Source organism: Toxorhynchites rutilus, chromosome 3 (assembly GCF_029784135.1).
Source record: "Toxorhynchites rutilus septentrionalis strain SRP chromosome 3, ASM2978413v1, whole genome shotgun sequence".
Classification (NCBI taxonomy): domain Eukaryota; kingdom Metazoa; phylum Arthropoda; class Insecta; order Diptera; family Culicidae; genus Toxorhynchites; species Toxorhynchites rutilus.
This window is the reverse complement of record NC_073746.1, coordinates 317,421,828-317,440,635: the sequence shown is the minus strand read 5'-3', so window position 1 is coordinate 317,440,635 and position 18,808 is coordinate 317,421,828. Positions and strand designations below refer to the sequence as shown.

Here is an 18,808-nt window from a genome sequence, read left to right as displayed (position 1 = left end):
ATTAGTTAGTATACCGGATAGAGATGTTCATAATCTGTGACGAAATGCGCTAAGCACTGATATCAAACAAAAATTTGCAGAGTTGGACACAAAATCTTACACATCTTGATAAAATGTGTGAAAAATGAAATGTTATTCTGCTTTTAGTACCGAGCAGATGTTCCATTCTCGAATTGTCGAATGAAGCTTGAAAACAGCTGTTGTGAAAGGGCGCATCTGACGCCCCTTGTCTAGGAAGGAAACACAAAAAAAGACTTGAAAACGCTCCGAAGAATGCAGGTACCCGAGAAGGAGAGAAAATGCACCCTCCGATCTATGATTATTGCTATTTCCGGCGCAGCTAGACATGTCCAGAGCTAACGCTTCTATCCTTGGATGCGTTTCTTAGGTTAATTTTGTCGAGCAAATGTTACTTTTCGGCGTCTTTAATTTTCTTGCATTATTGCAAGTGCCGTTTTCTAAGTTTTCGCTGTATTTTGATATGGTCAATCTGAACAAGTGTTATTAAAGAATATCACGAAACAATTTCCTGTCATGAAATTAATAATTATTTTTTAACAATAATAATTTACAAATTACACCAGTAATTGAAATTGACGTGTAACTCGATATTTGAACTCGTGTTGTTTAGATGTTTTACTTATATACATATCACGAAATGCATGGGCATTTTTGTGATAACAAGAAACTTCAAAAGTTATGTCAGTTTGCTAACAAACCCACTTAATATCGATGCTAGTGAGCTTAATGAAAAAATACCTTCTAAAAAAGATAAACGTATTTATTCGTTGAGTTTTTTGTTTGAATAGCGTGGAACAATGGGACTGACAGTAATGAAATAAAAACAGGAAGTGGGTTATATCTATGGTATAACCGCAAGGGTGACGTAGGACTATCGTTGATTTAGAGATCATTTGTATGAAGTTGAATCTGAATTCATTCTGAAGAATGAATATTTGGAGAACTTCGAAAACGAGAGCGTTACGTTGGAGGCACAAGGTTTTATGCATCCAATATAGGATACGAAAAACCTTGTTCTGAAGAATAATCTTCAGAAGCTAACCTGCTAACTGTACTTGATTGACAAATCACAAACCCAAATGTATTATATGGATATTTTATGGATAGAAAACATTAAAATAAACTCTTTCGCTTGAACGTAATTTTCAATTCCAAGGGGAACTGGCAGATTACTTTCCAGCAACGATTAGATATTTCCACATTTTCCTCGATACTGGAAGCCCACCAGTGGTTAATACTAACTCGATAACCACCTGTTAATAGTACTTGATTGAAAAATATTTGGTCACAGTGTTACATGGATAGAAAAAAATCAAATAAACTCTTTCACATGAATGAATTTTTAAATTCCCAGAGGAACTGGCAGATTATTTTCCAGCAATGATTAGATCTTTCCGGAACTTTCTCGATGCTGAATGGCATCCAAACGGAAAGAATTCTGCGCGTGTATGTGTCGATCCTTCGCCGTCCACCTCCTCCAGCACGTTAGGCAACGATGTTGTCTTGTCGATGTCCTCACGAAAAATGAATGTGTCTCACTACCAGAATATCGCTGAAGTATGCTTTTTGTGTGTGATTGAATCGAGAGAAGGTGTGGTTTACAATGGCAATTTGGAAGGCAAACTAGAGGGGAATGAACTCTCTGAGCTCGGAACTTTCGGCGACTGAGCAATAATCGATTGCGGGCGCATACAATATTGGATACGGAAATATCCTACTGATGGGGAAGAATAATCTTCTGAAGCTATCCTGTTAATTGCGATTGATTGAAAAATCACAAAACCAAATGTATTTGGTCACAGTGTTACATGGATAGAAAACATTCAAATAAACTCTTTCACATGAATGTATTTTTAAATTCCCAGAGGAACTGGCAGATTATTTTCAGTAACGATTAGATATTTCCACATTTTCCTCGATACTGGAAGCCTGGTTAATACTAACTCGATAACCACCTGTTAATAGTACTTGATTGAAAAATATTTGGTCACAGTGTTACATGAATAGAAAACATTCAAATAAACTCTTTCACATGAATGTATTTTTAAATTCCGAGAGGAACTGGCAGATTATTTTCCAGAAATGATTAGATCTTTCCGGAACTTTCTCGATGCTGAATGGCATCCAAACGGAAAGAATTCCGCGCGTGTATGTGTGTGTAGCGATGTCTTTCCGGGGAACCGTTTGTGACATCACTCTCCTCCTGATGGATTCCCTTCTGGCCTATGGTGCCCAAACAGGCTCTTGGTGACACCGTTCATCCGCGCTTTCATGATAAATAAAGAGCTTCACCGTAACAGCGACAACATGCTCCAATCGCTGTTCAATTAGAACTGAGTGGATTTCCGAGCGGCGCTCGCTTATATACCGATTGGTGATTTCAATAGCCTGTTTTGAAAGCAATTTTAAGACTATTGAAACAAGTTTTTGGATCAAAAAGTATCAAGTATAGAACGCGTAGACATTTTATGTTTCGAATGAAGTGTTTATCATACCATTTCGTTCAGTTGTTTAGGAGCTATTAACGCTCAAAATCTCGGTCTCCGGCGTAACGCTTTCGTTTTCGAAACTTTGATTTTACACCCCGGTATAGAAATGAAAGACGTAGTCCTACGTCAAAAATATGTCATTTGTTTCCGGATGTGCTACAAAATGTGACTACTTTCTATTCGGATTTATGATTATTTTCTTTTTTTGCAATAAATATATTTGAGAGCTGGGACCGACATTGATATTGTGCAAGCGTTCTTAGGGCTATAACCTGTTAATGTTATGCAATAAATTGTGAAAATATCTCTGAACATTCGTACTACAAAAAAGTTTCGTATTTTCTATAGTTTCGAAACTTCATTCAGACAGATATGTGCAATGTATTTTATTAGAAGTTGTATCTAACGGTGGAATTCCCAACGCCCCAATTTTTGACGTAGAACTACGTATTTCAGGAAGGGTGCCAAATCAGAAAACAGGTCACGTTTTAATGAAATAAAGTTAACGTTAATAACTTTTTTCACTGTGAACGAATTCTCATGATTTAAATACCAATCGAATCGGAAATTTCCTAAGATTTGTTTGATATACTAAACATTACAATTTGCTAATCTATAAACGGTTTAAATTCAAAAACTGGAAGAAATTTCTTTTTTCCCATACATTTGTTCTGCCGAATTGTGTACTAACCCTACCCGTATTTCGAATGCTTATAACTCGAAAATTTCTTAACAGATCGGGAAGATGTTTGCATCAATTGATAGGAAATATTTCTACGCGTCTATCACAAGTAATAAAATATTATTTATAAGCGTTATCTAAACGGCAAAACTTCCAAGTTTTGATTGGTCCGATTTACGGTTTCCCCAACACAGACTTCAAAATCGATGTATCTGTGGAAATCCGCTCTGCAAATATACAAGCAAGTCGGGGGTATTCTTGTTCCCACCGAGCTGTGTTTCCCTAACACGGACTTCAAAATCAATGTGTCGGGGAGAATCCGCTTTGTCAAACCATGCAAGTCGGGGGTATTTTTTCCCACTGAGCTGTTTTCCCTAACACGAACTTCAAAATCAATGTGCCTGGGGGAATCCGCTTTTCAAATGCATGCAAGTCGGAGGTATATTTTCGTGTTGAGTACTTTTTGTACTCGCTTGTCGTTGTGTAGACCAGAATATGTTTCCCTAAAACGTACTTTTAAACTGAGAAGCCTGGGAAAATCGTCATTTCAGATACTAGAGGTGAATGAATTTTCGCGGTTCGAGAACTACGTAAACATGAGATGTGCAATAATTTCAGAGGGAAATGTAAAATACAATGATCGTGTGACAATTCTTCCGTTCACATATTTTAGTAGTCCTAGGCATCATATCAAACGTAAAATGACGTTCATCAAATTTTATCGTAACGAAGAACATAAGTTATTACGAAAATTTCGATTTAGAATACAATATTCGAAGTGGTAAACAAGTGGATTGCATAATAATTGAGTGGTTCTACGTCGAAAATATGCGGTCGTGTGCTAGATACAACCCCTTACAATTTTTTACCATTTTTCAAGCAGCATATACAATCAGTTTTGAAAAATGAAATATATTTTTTGAATTCCACTAATCAGTATGCTGTATACAAATTCGAATGTTTGCATTACAAAAAATTTATTCTAAATTTCATTGGTATCTCCATCAGCAACTGATCTGAATAAATTAATAACTTTGTAAAAGTTGTTGCCGTAGTTATTGTTAGATGCTCAATTGAGGAGCTTTAGGTTTGGAAATAAAAAAAAATATATTAACCCTACATTTTCACCAGACAATGTGTTCCCAAATATTAAAGACAGACGATGTGATGGATTTTACATTGAAAAAAGTTAGATCTACAGTGATGCTGATTAAAAACATTCCTAGAGGATTGTGAATCTGATCTCTCTCACCGACGATCTGTTTTCCAAAAGATAGACGGCGGCCTACTATCATAGTATGTACTAAATACCAATGGGAAACCAAGACCTTCTAAAAATATAGGTACAGGAAACATTCGCTAACTGGGCGAAAAGGGATTATCGACATTCGCGTTTTAACTGGTCCGGCATGTAAAACGAGGGGAACATCGATTAATTGTTTGATTCGCGTTGATCATGAAATTGGATGAACAATAGGATTCTAATGGAAGTTTCGCATTAAGTGCGACATCAGGTATGAAATATAATTTGAGGAAATTTATTTTTCTGTAATTAAATCAATGTTTTTGTCATGCGAAAATAATGTCAATTTTCATAACATTTCAAATTGCATTCGAATGCCTCTCACAGCAAAATCTTCCATTTGAATATGGCGTTGATTGTTTACGACATTCTGTTCTTTAACTGGTCCAAGGACCGGTTATTGTTCGCCCAGTTAAAAAGCAGACCAGGTAAACCAGGACCAGTTTAGTGAGCGATTACTGTACTTTCGAGACTTATTCAATATCAAATTATTCAATACAGAAATTGATATTTTACTTTGCACAATTATTTGTTTAGCAGGGTCGACCGTGAACTGTGTCCAAAGTGAAGGCTCGATGAAAAAACATACCGTCGGTTTTAACCCTTTGCGGTCGGAATAAATTTTCCTTGAAAAAAATCCTCTTATCTTTCCACGCTAATAAACTTTTGTTTTCACTGAGTACCGTTATTTATTATCCATAGATACTGTGTATTAATTCGTGAACCAGTTCACTATTTAGTAGTATAATTCCTCGCTGTGGTGGCTGAGAGCAGACAAACGACCGCAAAGTGTTAATACCGTCAGATTATTTGTGTGTTGTTGCATTACACGTACACATGACGTTTATACGTTATCAAAGGTAGATTAAGTGGTTACCATAGTGTTGAGTTTTGTGAATAAGAAATGTGGATTAGAGGTGATAGTGAAAGAAATATACAATCATCAATGATCGCAGAGACTGCGAAAAAGAACATCGCAGAATAAAGAATGACACGACCAAAGTAGCGTATGTAATTTTCCATTTGCTTCGCATCGCACGTGGCACTGGGCCGCTCGGAATCTTTCTGTGGAATTGCACTCTCTCCTAAGTGGCATAACTGCTACTTTGGTTGAGATTGCCACATTCGTTGACCTTGCGTGTCAGCCGCATGGGCGACTGTGGAAATTTGGATCGAACACGCACAAACAGGATCGCAGCTCTTAAATACAGTCCACTGCTTGGTGAAATAACACAATGCATTGTCATGAAATAAATTGCGACATACGATCAGCTAGTGTATTGTTTTGCGAGGGCAAGAATGAATCATCAATCAATTATCCTCAACTGATTCTACAACGAAAAAACCACTTCAGAGATTATTCTACTAAGCAGTTGTTTCTAAAATTTCACAGCCTTATAGAATAATATCCCAAGGTATAAACGAGCGACTTATTTTAAATAACAGCGTAGTTCTACGTCAACAATGCGGTCGTATCTAGGACACAACCTCCTATAATTTTTTTCAGTCTCATAAACCAGACATCATCCGGGTTACCGGACATCACTACATGAGACATGGGTAGGTTTTAAAAGTTGGTTATCCGTTTTTGCTTAACACTCCTATACTCGCGCATTGGTCTGTCAGACCGAGAAATCAATAATTCATTCATTTCTCAGAAAATATCAACACTACGACTTTGCGATTCTCTCTAGCTTCGTTAATCGTCGTTCGTCATCGTTTAGCGTATCGCATGTGTTGGTACAAAAGAGACGTGTACCACTTTTTTAACACTTTCGGTCTGACACACCGACGCGAGTATAGGTGTAACTTTTTTGGACAAGAACCTTTTTTCATATTTTAAAATATTGTTCAATGAAATGTATAAATTAATGTTAGTGGCGTGGAATATTTATTGAACATAATGCATAAGATCATTACCGGACCATTCTCATTTGATTTCAGTCCCTTTTCTAACTGGATTGATCGGATCCATATATTAACTATTCGTCGTTAGATTTATACGTTCAAAAGCAAAATAAAAATGTTTGACTTTCTTATAGTTATTCGCTAATTATAATGGTTATATACATACACACTTGTGAAAGAATTTCACTTGTGGAAGAATTGTAAACAGTAAACTATAAACTCGGTGGCTCACGGTAATTTTTAACAGTTACAGTTTTGGGGATATTTTTTATAATGGACAATATCGACAAGAAAACAAGAAATAGAAAAGGAAGTTCCTAGAAATCCTTTAATATCATCTTTTTAAGCCCCATCTAAAAATGGCATTACTTCTTAGTTTACCAAGAATACAGAAACAAAGAATATTAGAAATATGCAAACTTTATATTCCAGAACCTTTATCATCTGGTAAATATCTAGAAGGTCGTTATACATTCTTCTTTTTGATAAAAGACCCGAAAAATACGCAATAACTGCATGAAATGTAAAAAATATGTTTGTTTCGAGCATGCAGTCAGCTATGTTCTGATTCTTACTCCAATGTAACCAGAACCGATTAATACGATTTTATGTTGTTTTATAGCTCTTTATACTTCCATAAATTATATTCAGTTGCTTACTTTCAATTAATAACAGTGAAAAATTCGAATTTCGTTTTTTGTGTTGGAGTATCGAAAATTACTCTATTTTGAGGATGCTGAGTTGGATGACTATTGAAACATAATAAAGATGGAGAAAACATATTTTTTTTGAGTTTTGACGTAGGATTACGTCTTTCGGGAACATATTGGGGTACAAATTGAAAATCGAAAATCGAGCACATCGTGAAAATTGTCCAATTTCAAACGCTTATTGCTCAGTCACTTCCTGATGGATTAATGAAATTTTCGCGTCAATCGATTTCGGCACTCCATAACAATTTTTAATATTGAAGAAAATAATATATGTCACAAAACTAGCTATCGAACAATTGAAAAATCTCAACCCCTATCTTAACGGAATACCCTCTTTTGATTGGTCGAAATTGACGACACATGCAGCGGTTCCCTAACAGAGACATCAAAATCAAGCTGCCTGGGGAAATCGGCATTGCAAATACATGAAAGAAGGGGGTGTTTTTGTTCCTACCAAAATGTGTTCCCTAACAGAGACATAAAAACCAAGCTGCCTGGGGAAATCGACATTACAAATATATGAAAGTAGGGGGAGGTTTTGTTCCCACCGAAAGGTGTTCCCTAACAGAGACATCAAAACCATGGTGCCCGGCTGAATTTCGGCCTTACATCGGGGGCATTTTTATATTGCAAGTAAGGTGAGTGATACGATTAATTCGAGCTAATAAAATTTAAATTTGGAACTTTAATGTTGGTTGCTTCGTGAACTTTCATATCAATGACCGATCGTGAAAAATTTAGCACATGTGTAGGTATAAAATTTTATAAGGTAGCAGTTGTGTTGAAAATGACTTGATATATGAAACGATTTATTTTAATTTTTATAAATAAAAACCAAGGTGTGATCCCGCTTGAGAACCGGTCGTTCGGTATAAGGTGCTTGTTTTGTTGTGTTCATTTTCACCCAAGAAAAGTTTATAGGGCGAGAAAAATTGGAAAAGTGAAGAAATATTAGAAAAAGTGATTTCCCATTTGTTCTACATATAGTATAGAATAGGTGTTGTTAGTCCAATTAAAATTCGCATTGGGTTGAACAAACAGTAAGAAAGGTAAATTCATCAAATAAAGTTACCTTTCACATTTCAAAAATGTTTTCTCTATATTAAAGTGTAAAGTTTTTACTGATGAGAAAAATTGATATTGTCGTTCGGTATTGGTAATAATCTTATATTACATTGGTGAGTTTTTTTTCTTTATTTCATCCATACATAACACAGGAGGCATCTCGTCTAGGATTCCAGAGGGCGGTTTTCATCATATCTCGTTCCACTTCGGTATATTTCTTATACGCACCATCTAACGACTGCTCACCATCCATTCGGTAAACACTGGTGGAGTTAACAAACAATACCCAACAACCAAACAAAACGGCCCTTTTCAGGGCCACCAAATCATCATCAAAGAGTTTACCGATGTAATTTTTCCAACATATCCAAAATCAACAGATAGCCTAACAGAATCCTACGTCAACTATGCGGTCGTGTCTCGGACACAACCCTCCTGTGACTTTTTTCATTCAATCATACCCTCTTCTTCAAATAAATGCCAATAAAGCCTGAAAAACACACATTGGCATTATTACAGAGAAGTTCAATTTTCGGTCTGTGACACCGTGCGCGAGTATACGTGTTATGATTTTGCACCCGAGTACAGGAGGGTTAACATAACTTTGTTGTTGTACGTGATGGGTTTTTCTAGTGAATATCAGACTAGGAATAGTTTCGGATTTGACAATGTGGTTACTCCTATGTTAGAAGAATCTTTGTAGTAAACTTCAAGTATCTAATTTAATGTTGTTTCGACATTTTCTAACTACGTAGAAAATGTTCAAGCGGTATTCACATTTCATAAAATAAAATCGTTTTGTAGATGTTGCATTGAAAGCACTAGTACCAAATTAAATATCGGTGCAAATATTTTTTTTAGTATCGTTGTTCATATTGTATGTCTCTTGCATTCAAGCGTGCGAAGAACTTTTTCTATAGAAAATGCAATCCGTTACTGCACCTGTTGCTTCTGTCAATCTTTAGGAATGTTTCAAAACAACCATCCAATACTCACATGCTCTCGGTGAAGCTGGCCATACACTCGCGCACCTGGCTTATCTGACTTTCGTCCCAGGTTTGATTTGGTTCAGGATTCGAGCCACTCATTGTCCTCTTTCCAATCAAACAAATATATCCTGAGGGTATGAAGGTCAACACTTTTTAGCACACACAACACTTTGTTATTACACAAACAGCGGAATTAAACTTGGCACCAATTGTACAATAAAAATTCACGAAACAAACGAACGAAGATAGCTAAATAAAAATTCACTTTGCAACGATTCACAACAGGCACACGAAACACGACGTAGACGAACAAAACGAGCGTTATTTTTCTGTTTATATTTTCATTCAAACCTCGCTGACACTTGGCGCTTCGGCATCGATTGCACAAACACATCGGCAGAGGCAAGTGGCGCGCTTGATGGGAACAGTGGAAAATGGAACGTTTGAGATGAGAAATGAGAGAAATGTTACCTGGGCACAGTGCGCCTGGCAAAAGCTGAACGGCAAAACGAAGCAAATGAAAATGCATAACAATTTGTTTTCAGTTAGCCATGATTTTTTTGAAACGCTCGGGTATTCATTGTGATTGTTTCCACAGCAAAAACAATTTTCAAAAAATGCACTGTTCGTTTTCACCTGAATATGTCCTCCCTGATTAAGTGCGCCATCTGTGAAAAAATAATTGCTCACAACTCCGAGAACACCGGAAATTTAATTCAGCATTTGCGAGAATTTCATCTGGCTGATAGCATGGGAAGAACGAAGTGTAAAGATCCAGGAAATAACAGTAATCATCGAGACAGCGTTGTGGTAGAACCAGAATCAGTGCCGATGTTCAGCGGAAATCTGGATAAGCATGAACATGATCGTTGCACAATCAGTGACATGATTGACGAAACCGTCGAACCCTCAGAGCCTTCCCAAACTTCAAGTTCGGAAAAAGAAATATCTCCAACGACAAGCAGAGACTGTCTCCGGACAAAGCTAATCTATCAACCTTCCATGGATAGGAGAAAACGGAAAGTTCTGTACAAACGAGCGTATCGTCCGAAAAAGTCCTTCCGTTCCTATCGGCATGTATCATACCGAACGGTCGTCGAGAGCTGGCGTCCAGGATGTTCCAGAATAACTTGTCCCGCTTGCGGGAAATGTCGGATACCCATCGTTCGATCGCAACAAGAACACGATACCAATTCATCGGCTTGGGCTTCGTTCCTGCTGTTCTGTTGGCCATTCTGCTGTATACCCTGCTGCTTTTCGGTGCCGAGACGGGAGTATTTACACTGTTCGGTATGCGATGCTCACCTTGCGTCGTATGATTACGGAACTGATTGCCTGGAACCGAATTTCGAACTTTTTGAAGGTGGATAGAAAGTTTATTTGCTTTCAATAGTTTTAGGTATATTGTCTTCAAATATAAATCATGTGTCAATACTTCTCATGTATTATATTCACAACTTCAATAATTCATTTTGGATACTGGGATATGATCTACATTAAAGTACACCGAGGCAAGATGAAACACGGGAAAAGTTGAAACGGAAGCCATAACTTTTACTAGGAATGATGGATTGACGTGATATATTTTTTTCAGTAAACAGTATTCCATTCCATTCTTTGTTTTTGAGAATAAACAATATCTTTTAACCCACCTTATACAGTCGTAACCAGAATGTTTTAATGCATGAACGCAATCCGGCCTTTTGACATGGGACTATGTCGTTGATTTCTATGTAGAGGGGCAACCCTACGAAAAATGTAACGATTCATTAAGAGTTTTCAAACGCATATTACTCAAAATCGTTATTGCGCCATATGTTGTGTTGTATACATTTCCATTAGACAAGATATTTTTTTTATTTTTTTATTTTTTTTTGCTTAAGACACGAACAGTGAGTAAAGTAAAAATGTAAACAATTAGACGATTAAAATGGATATGTTTTTGACGTAGAACTACGTCTTTCAGGAAGGGTGCCAAATCAGAAAACAGGTCACGTTTTTATGAAATAAAGTTAACGTTAATAACTATTTTCACTGCGAACGAATTCTCATTACATACCAATCGAATCGGAAATTCTTTAAGATTTGTTTGATATGCTGTACATTACAATTCGTTAACCTCTAAACGGTTTAAACTCATGAAAATTGGAAGAACTTCCTACTGCCAAGTTTTGATTGGCCCGATTTACGGTTTCCCCAACACAGACTTCAAAATCGATGTACCTGTGGAAATCCGCTTTGCAAATATACATGCAAGTCGGGGGTATTTTTGTTCCTATCGAGCTGTGTTTCCCTAACACGGACTCCGAAATTAATGTGCCTGGGGGAATTCGCTTTGCAAATACATGCAAGTCGTGGGTGTTTTTTGGTGTTGAGTATTTTTGTTCTCGCTATTCGTACGTACGTACTTCACGCTACGTACTATTAAACTGAGAAGCATGGGAAATCGTCATTTCAGGTACTAGAGGCGAATGAACTTTCGCGGTTCGAGAACTACATAAACATGAGATGTGCAAAAATTTCAGAGGAAAATGTAAAATACAATGATCGTTCGACAATTCTTCCGTTCACATATTTTGGTAGTCCTAGGCATCATATCAAATGTAAAAGTATCCATCAAATTTATCTGTAATACTTATGACAGACATACAACTGTACTAGCGTTGTACTTCGAAAATTGTATGTCTGTCACCATGTACAGCGCTAGAACCATGCAAGCAACTCAGTACAATCGCTGTACCTGTACCGACCTATTTTACCGCTGTACATGGCTACAGTTGTACTGTGCGCAGCGCCATAGACGGTTTGTGGTGGGTAGCATGAACAAACCGAATCAAAACACTTGGTAAAATTCCATTCATTGACTTTCTCTTGAGTTAATAACGCAGATTGCAAATTTGTTTGCTGTGTTTGATAGTTTAGACGCTAAATAAAAACACTATACTTTAAAAACACACTTATTGTCAGTTTGACATCCGGTACAATGTACAACCGAAGTATGTCTGTCATGCTACGATGGTACCTGTACAACGCTGTACACGTACAACGCTAGTACAGCTGTATGTCTGTCCCTGGTATAACGAAGAACATAATCTATTACAAAAATTTCGATGCATTTTAAAATAATCACCGTCATTCCGGTTCATGATCGGCGATTGGATTTCACAACCCGATCGAGTTCGAAAATTTTGCATTCTACCCGTTCGCCTCAAATCTAAACAAATCCAAAGGGGGTGAATTTCGAACTTTCATCGCAGCAATCAGACAACTGTTAAATCAAAAGAAAAAGAAAAACGGCAAACGGTTATGGAAGTTTTAGTTTCTGCAGAAAATAATTTATTGTGTATTGGAATACATTGAAATAAAATGTAAAACCAAGTTAAAATGATATAGGTTTCGATTTAAAATTTAAAATTTTTGCCCAGATTATGTACCAATAGACGGAATATAACATCCGATGGGACGCCTTGGGATGGCAGCTCGTATAGCTGTTCCGTCACAGCTTCCAGCTTCTATGGTCTTTGCTCGAGGACAATCTGATTGGCGGTTTCTCGGAGGAATACTGGCTCGTCGATTTCTGGCACCTGCTGGTGCACCGTGAACGGATGCTGTTGTAACTTGCAAGCTTCCAACATGAAATTTCAAGAATATCCTCCTCGGATGGAGTCGGCGCTCCACGGAGCACAGTATCAAAAAAGTTCAACTTAATTTGGCTATCGTTGCTTATCGGGAAATGTCCAAAGGAAGGCAGCTACTGCAGGAGGGAATATGAAAAATGTACAGTTCGAGATAGGAGTCGAATGAATTACCAATAAATGAATAACAGTTTGAAGGATAACTTTAGTTACATTCAGTTCCGACAGCCATGACATAGATAGCGGTAACATAACATCAAAAACAGAAAAATATAGATTATCCTGGAGGCCAACTCAACTAACGGCCGCCAATAATTTGCAAATGTAGATGGTGAATCGTCTGATACCCATGGTCTCCATTGTTGATTACCAATCGGAGTCCATTTGGGGCTTTCTGTTTTCCCGGCTGACAGGCAATTTCCATCAAATGCCCAAACGTTTCCACGGTTCGCGGTTTCATCTTCAAGTTTTGGGATTCGCTGCTTGGGAATGACTAGGAAATGCACCGGACCCTGCGGCGAAACGTCGTTAAAGGTTAGGCACTTGTCATCCTCGTAGATTATGTCCGCTGTTATTTGTTTTCTCGAATGATGTTATCGAAGATGGTTTCCGAAACGGAAGGTTTCAGTGATGTGTCGCTGACGAATGGTCGTATATGATTCGCTTGTGCGCTTTTGACGTAGGACTACGTCTTTCATTTCTATACCGGGGTGTAAAATCAAAGCTTCGAAAACGAAAGCGTTACGCCGGAGACCGAGATTTTGAGCGTTAATAGCTCCTAAACAACTGAACGAAATGGTATGATAAACACTTCATTCGAAAGATAAAATGTCTACGCGTTCTATACTTGTTACTTTTTGATCCAAAAACTTGTTTCAATAGTCTTAAAATTGCTTTCAAAACAGGCTATTGAAATCACCAATCGGTATATAAGCGAGCGCCGCTCGGAAATCCACTCAGTTCTTATTGAACAGCGATTGGAGCATGTTGTCGCTGTTGTGGTGAAGCTCTTCGTTTATCATGAAAGCGCGGATGAACGGTGTCACCAAGAGCCTGTTTGTGCACCCGAGGCCAGAAAGGAATCCATCAGGAGGAGAATGATGCCACAAACGGTTCCCCGGGAAGACATCGCTACACACACATACACGCGCGGAATTCTTTCCGTTTGGATGCCATTCAGCATCGAGAAAGTTCCGGAAAGATCTAATCATTTCTGGAAAATAATCTGCCAGTTCCTCTGGGAATTTAAAAATACATCCATGTGGAAGAGTTTATTTTAATGTTTTCTAACCATATAACACAGCGATCAAATACAGTTGATTTTCTAATTTTTCAACCAAGTGTAATTAGCAGGAAAGCTTTTGAAGATTATTCTTCCCCATCAGTAGGATATTTCCGTATCCAATATTGTATGCGTACGCAATCGATTATTGCTCAGTCGCCGAAAGTTCCGAGCTCAGAGAGTTCATTCCCCTCTAGTTTGCCTTCCAAATTGCCATCGTGAACCACACCTTCTCTCGATTCAATCACACACAAAAAGCATACTTAAGCGATATTCTGGTGGTGAGACACATTTCATTCTTTGTGTGGACACCGACTGGACAACATCGTTGCTGGACGAGCTGGACGGCGAGGGATCGAGTGCCTTTCTCAAGGCAAGAGGGTGGAGGTGGTAGCGCTGGAGTAGAGTAGAGTAGAGTAGAGTTTTCAAAGGGCCTTTCTCAAGGCTAGAGACGAATGAACTGCAAAAGTTTAAAGTCTCTATAATACAAGACCTTCCTTTTTTTGAGACACCTTCATTTTTCGTGAGGACATCGACAAGACAACATCGTTGCCTAACGTGCTGGAGTAGGTGGACGGCGAAGGATCGACACATACACGCTCAGAATTCTTTCCGTTTGGATGCCATTCAGCATCGAGAAAGTTCCGGAAAGATTTAATCATTGCTGGAGAATAATCTGCCAGTTCCTCTGGGAATTTAAAAATACATTCGTATGAAAGAGTTTATTTGAATGTTTTCTATCCATGTAACACTGTGACCAAATATTTTTCAATCAAGTACTATTAACAGGTGGTTATCGAGTTAGTATTAACCAATGTGGAAATATCTAATCGTTACTGAAAATAATCTGCCAGTTCCTCTGGGAATTTAAAAATACATTCATGCGAAAGAGTTTATTCTAATGTTTTCTATCCATATGACACTGCAACCAAATACATCTGGTGTTGTGATTTTTCAATCAATCGCAATTAACAGGAAAACTTCTGAAATTATTCTTCCCCATCAGTAGAAAATTTTCGTATCCAATATTTTATGCGCGCGCAACGGAAAATGTTTCGCATCGCGAAAATTATATAATTTTCAATTGATTATTGCTAAGTCGCCGAAAGTTTCAAACTCAGAGAGTTCATTCCCCTCTAGTTTGCCTTCCAAATTGCCATCGTAAACCACGCCTTCTCTCGATTCAATCACGCACAAAAAGCATACTTAAGCGATATTCTGGTGGTGAGACGCATTCATTTTTCGTGAGGACCTCGACAAGACAACATCGTTGCTGAGGGTGCTGGACGGCGAAGGATCGAGATCTGCCGCAAACAGTTTGTTTGAAACTGTGAGGGAGCACAGAGAAGCCGATCCTTCAGGAGAAGAGAAGGTGACCATCGAAGCAGCCGCTACACATACACATACACGCACAGAATTCTTTCCGTTTGGATGCCATTCAGCATCGAGAAAGATCCGGAAAATAATCTGCCAGTTCCTCTGGGAATTTAAAAATACATTCATGTGAAAGAGTTTATTTCAATGTTTTCTTTCCATGTAACACTGTGACCAAATATGTTTCAATCAAGGGCTATTAACAGATGGTTATCGAATTAGCATTAACCACTGGTGGGCTTCCAGTATCGAGGAAAATATGGAAATATCTAATCGTTGCTGGAAAATAATCTGCCAGTTCCCCTTGGAATTGAAAATTACATTCAAGCGAAAGAGTTTATTTTAATGTTTTCTATCCATAAAATATCCATATAATACATTTGGGTTTGTGATTTGTCAATCAAGTACAGGAAAGCTTCTGAAGATTATTCTTCAGAACAAGGTTTTTCGTATCCTTTATTGGATGCATAAAACCTTGTGCCTCCAACGTAACGCTCTCGTTTTTCCAAATATTCATTTATTCATTCATTCAGAATGGATTTAGATTCAACTTCAAACAAATGATCTCTAAATCAACGATAGTCCTACGTCACCATTGCGGTTATACCATAGATATAACCCACTTCCTGTTTTTCGTCCTAAGCAATCGCTTTTAAATCGATCTTTTTATACACAGATGAGACTAAGGCGGTATAATAAGGTGGAACGTTATGTCAGAACTGCTGTTCAGCCATTACTTGAGTTCGAATTGACAGCGACCAAACGAACGGCTAGAGTTTTCCGAGAAAGAGTATAACAAATGTGCATACCGCTATGTGTTTGCTGCGCATAAACGTTGGTTTTGTTTACGCTGTTAGCATCATTGTTGTGTTTCGGTGACTGCTGCAAGTTGTTGTCTGCATTGCTGTTTTACGGAACGTGGGGGTTGTTGCTGTTGCTGCTGGGATTGGCAATTCAGCGATTGTGGGAGCTTTGCTAGTGGGTATATGAAAGGGTCACTACCGGCGGGCTTGTGCCGTACTGCTCTGAGTTCCATTCGATTTGGTGGAATTAGTCGTTGGCGACCCATTAGGATTGAGTGATAACGATACGCTGTGGATATCCATGCATATCGTTTCCCGGCGACTGCTGCTTTAGCTGGAGACTCACCTGATCGTGCGGGTTGTGAGACACAACAGCTAGTTCGATTGAAACCGGCCCAGCGTATGTATATGTTGGTGTGGACCGCTATGTAGCATAAAAATTAGACCTGCTTTGTTTATAAACAAAAATAGTCGCTGTCATTTTTTATCCCCTCTCGCATCTTCCATGCCTTATCATCATACTGTCGAAAACGAACCACCTGTCAATTCCAGCTCCTTGGATGAGACAAAGTGCACAAAATATAAACATTGCCCTTCAGGAATTTACATGAGTAAATGTCATCACCTCCAGTGACGCCAGATGTTTTTTTCGAAGTCTTCAACAAAAATCTGAAATTTTGATGTGTTTTATACACTGCCAGCTACCTTTGCAACCGCCAGAATCGCAAAGAAGTGTCAGAAAAAAGAGGTTGTTAGCGCAGGGAACTGAATTAAGCCATAAAGAAAAGTAATACTGCATCCCTGCAGTCTGCAACTAAAATATAAGGGTGCAACAGGATAGAGTTTGCGACAAAAATTAAATATCAGTAAATTGCGAACATGTCTGCAAATTTGGCATCCTTGCGATGCTGGAAAACAAATTTCGAAAACGGATTGTTCAATGTGCTAAATCGAAGTCGAACGGGTAACAAAATGCATAATTTTGCTAATTTCAAACCCGATCGGGAACCGGAATAGAGGTGAATATTCGAAGTGGTAAACAAGTGGATTCCATAATGTAATTGCGTAGTTCTACGTCGAAAATATGTGGTCGTGTCCTGGATACAACCTTTTACAATTTTTTTTCGATTTTACTAGCCACTTGTTTTCCCCCACAACGCAACGAGCATTCTTTTTGTCTACAATTCGGCGTTAGCTCACAATGTGATTAGATGCGAATTATAAATTATTCTCGATTTGCCGCTGATGGGCATTTATCAGTTGCCCCTAGGCAAACTTCGTCCCGCCCAAAATTTATTTTTCGTTATCAATACCTTAAAACATTAACGTTTTCTTACTAAGCGCAAGTTCATGAGTCCAATCGCAGAACTGTTCATTGGTTGATCTTCTAATCGACCCCGTTGAATTTACCTTTTACTAAAAAACAGGAAGTGGGTTATATCTATGGTATAACCGCAAGGGTGACGTAGGACTATCGTTGATTTAGAGATCATTTGTATGAAGTTGAATCTGAATTCATGGCCTAAGGTGCACAAACAGGCTCTTGGTGACACCGTTCATCCGCGCTTTCATGATAAATGAAGAGCTTCACCACAACAGCGACAACATGCTCCAATCGCTGTTCAATTAGAACTGAGTGGAGTTCCGAGCGGCGCTCGCTTATATACCGATTGGTGATTTCAATAGCCTGTTTTGAAAGCAAATTTAAGACTATTGAAACAAGTTTTTGGATCAGAAAGTAACAAGTATAGAACGCGTAGACATTTTATCTTTCGAATGAAGTGTTTATCATACCATTTCATTCAGTTGCTTAGGAGCTATTAACGCTCGAAATCTTGGTCTCCGGCGTAATGCTTTCGTTTTCGAAACTTTGATTTTACACCCCGGTATAGAAATGAAAGACGTAGTCCTACGTCAAAATTATAGTAGGTTGTGTCCAAGATACGACCGCATTGTTGACGTAGAACTACGCTGTTATTTTATATAAGTCGCTTGTTTATACCTTCGGATATTATTCTATAATGCTGTGAAATTTTCGAAACAACTGCTTAGTAGAATAATCTTTGAAATGGTTTTTCATTGTAGAATCAGTTGACGATAATTGAGTGATGATTCATTCTTGCCCTCGCAAAACAATACACTAGCTGATCGTATGTCGCAATTTATTTCATGTCAATGCATTGAAAATTTACCTCGAATGCTATTCCGGTGGCCTTTTTCGCAATTGACATAGACTCGGCTACAGTCGATTATATACATGTTACACCAGCACCATTGTTCCACATCTCATAACTACATCAATATATCTTTGGCACCGAATGGAAACAACAATGACAACACTTGCGAGTATCAAATATCATGCTACATGTTATTTAGTATTGCCTCAAAGCAATCGCAACTCTAGGCATCGTTCGTACAACGTAAACCAAGCGCCAAACAGGCGTTCGCCATAGCATGCTTACAGACCCATACATTGGTGGCTTGAAGCTACTAGGAATACAAATACTTCTCATCATTTTGCGCTATTCTCAAAAGAAACGCTTT

The 18,808-nt window shown here is 38.1% G+C and overlaps 2 protein-coding genes across 3 annotated transcripts in view; one reads left to right on the top strand and one right to left on the bottom strand.

Moving 5' to 3' along the window:
- Positions 1–9,486, bottom strand: part of LOC129775990 (centrosomin) — a 96,712-nt gene extending 87,226 nt beyond the window's left edge. The window contains exon 1 of one of the 2 annotated variants that reach the window (XM_055781317.1): positions 9,178–9,486. In XM_055781317.1, the coding sequence (XP_055637292.1) occupies positions 9,178–9,269 (92 nt within the window). In that variant the 5' untranslated portion in view covers positions 9,270–9,486. The remainder of the gene's footprint in view (positions 1–9,177) is intronic. The other variant, XM_055781322.1, reaches the window with a different exon arrangement.
- A 305-nt stretch (positions 9,487–9,791) lies between these two features.
- On the top strand, positions 9,792–10,541 carry LOC129774474 (uncharacterized). Its single transcript, XM_055778216.1, has one exon. It carries the CDS (start codon positions 9,813–9,815, stop codon positions 10,539–10,541), a length of 729 nt encoding a protein of 242 aa, XP_055634191.1. The 5' UTR covers positions 9,792–9,812.
- Positions 10,542–18,808: the final 8,267 nt, after the last annotated feature.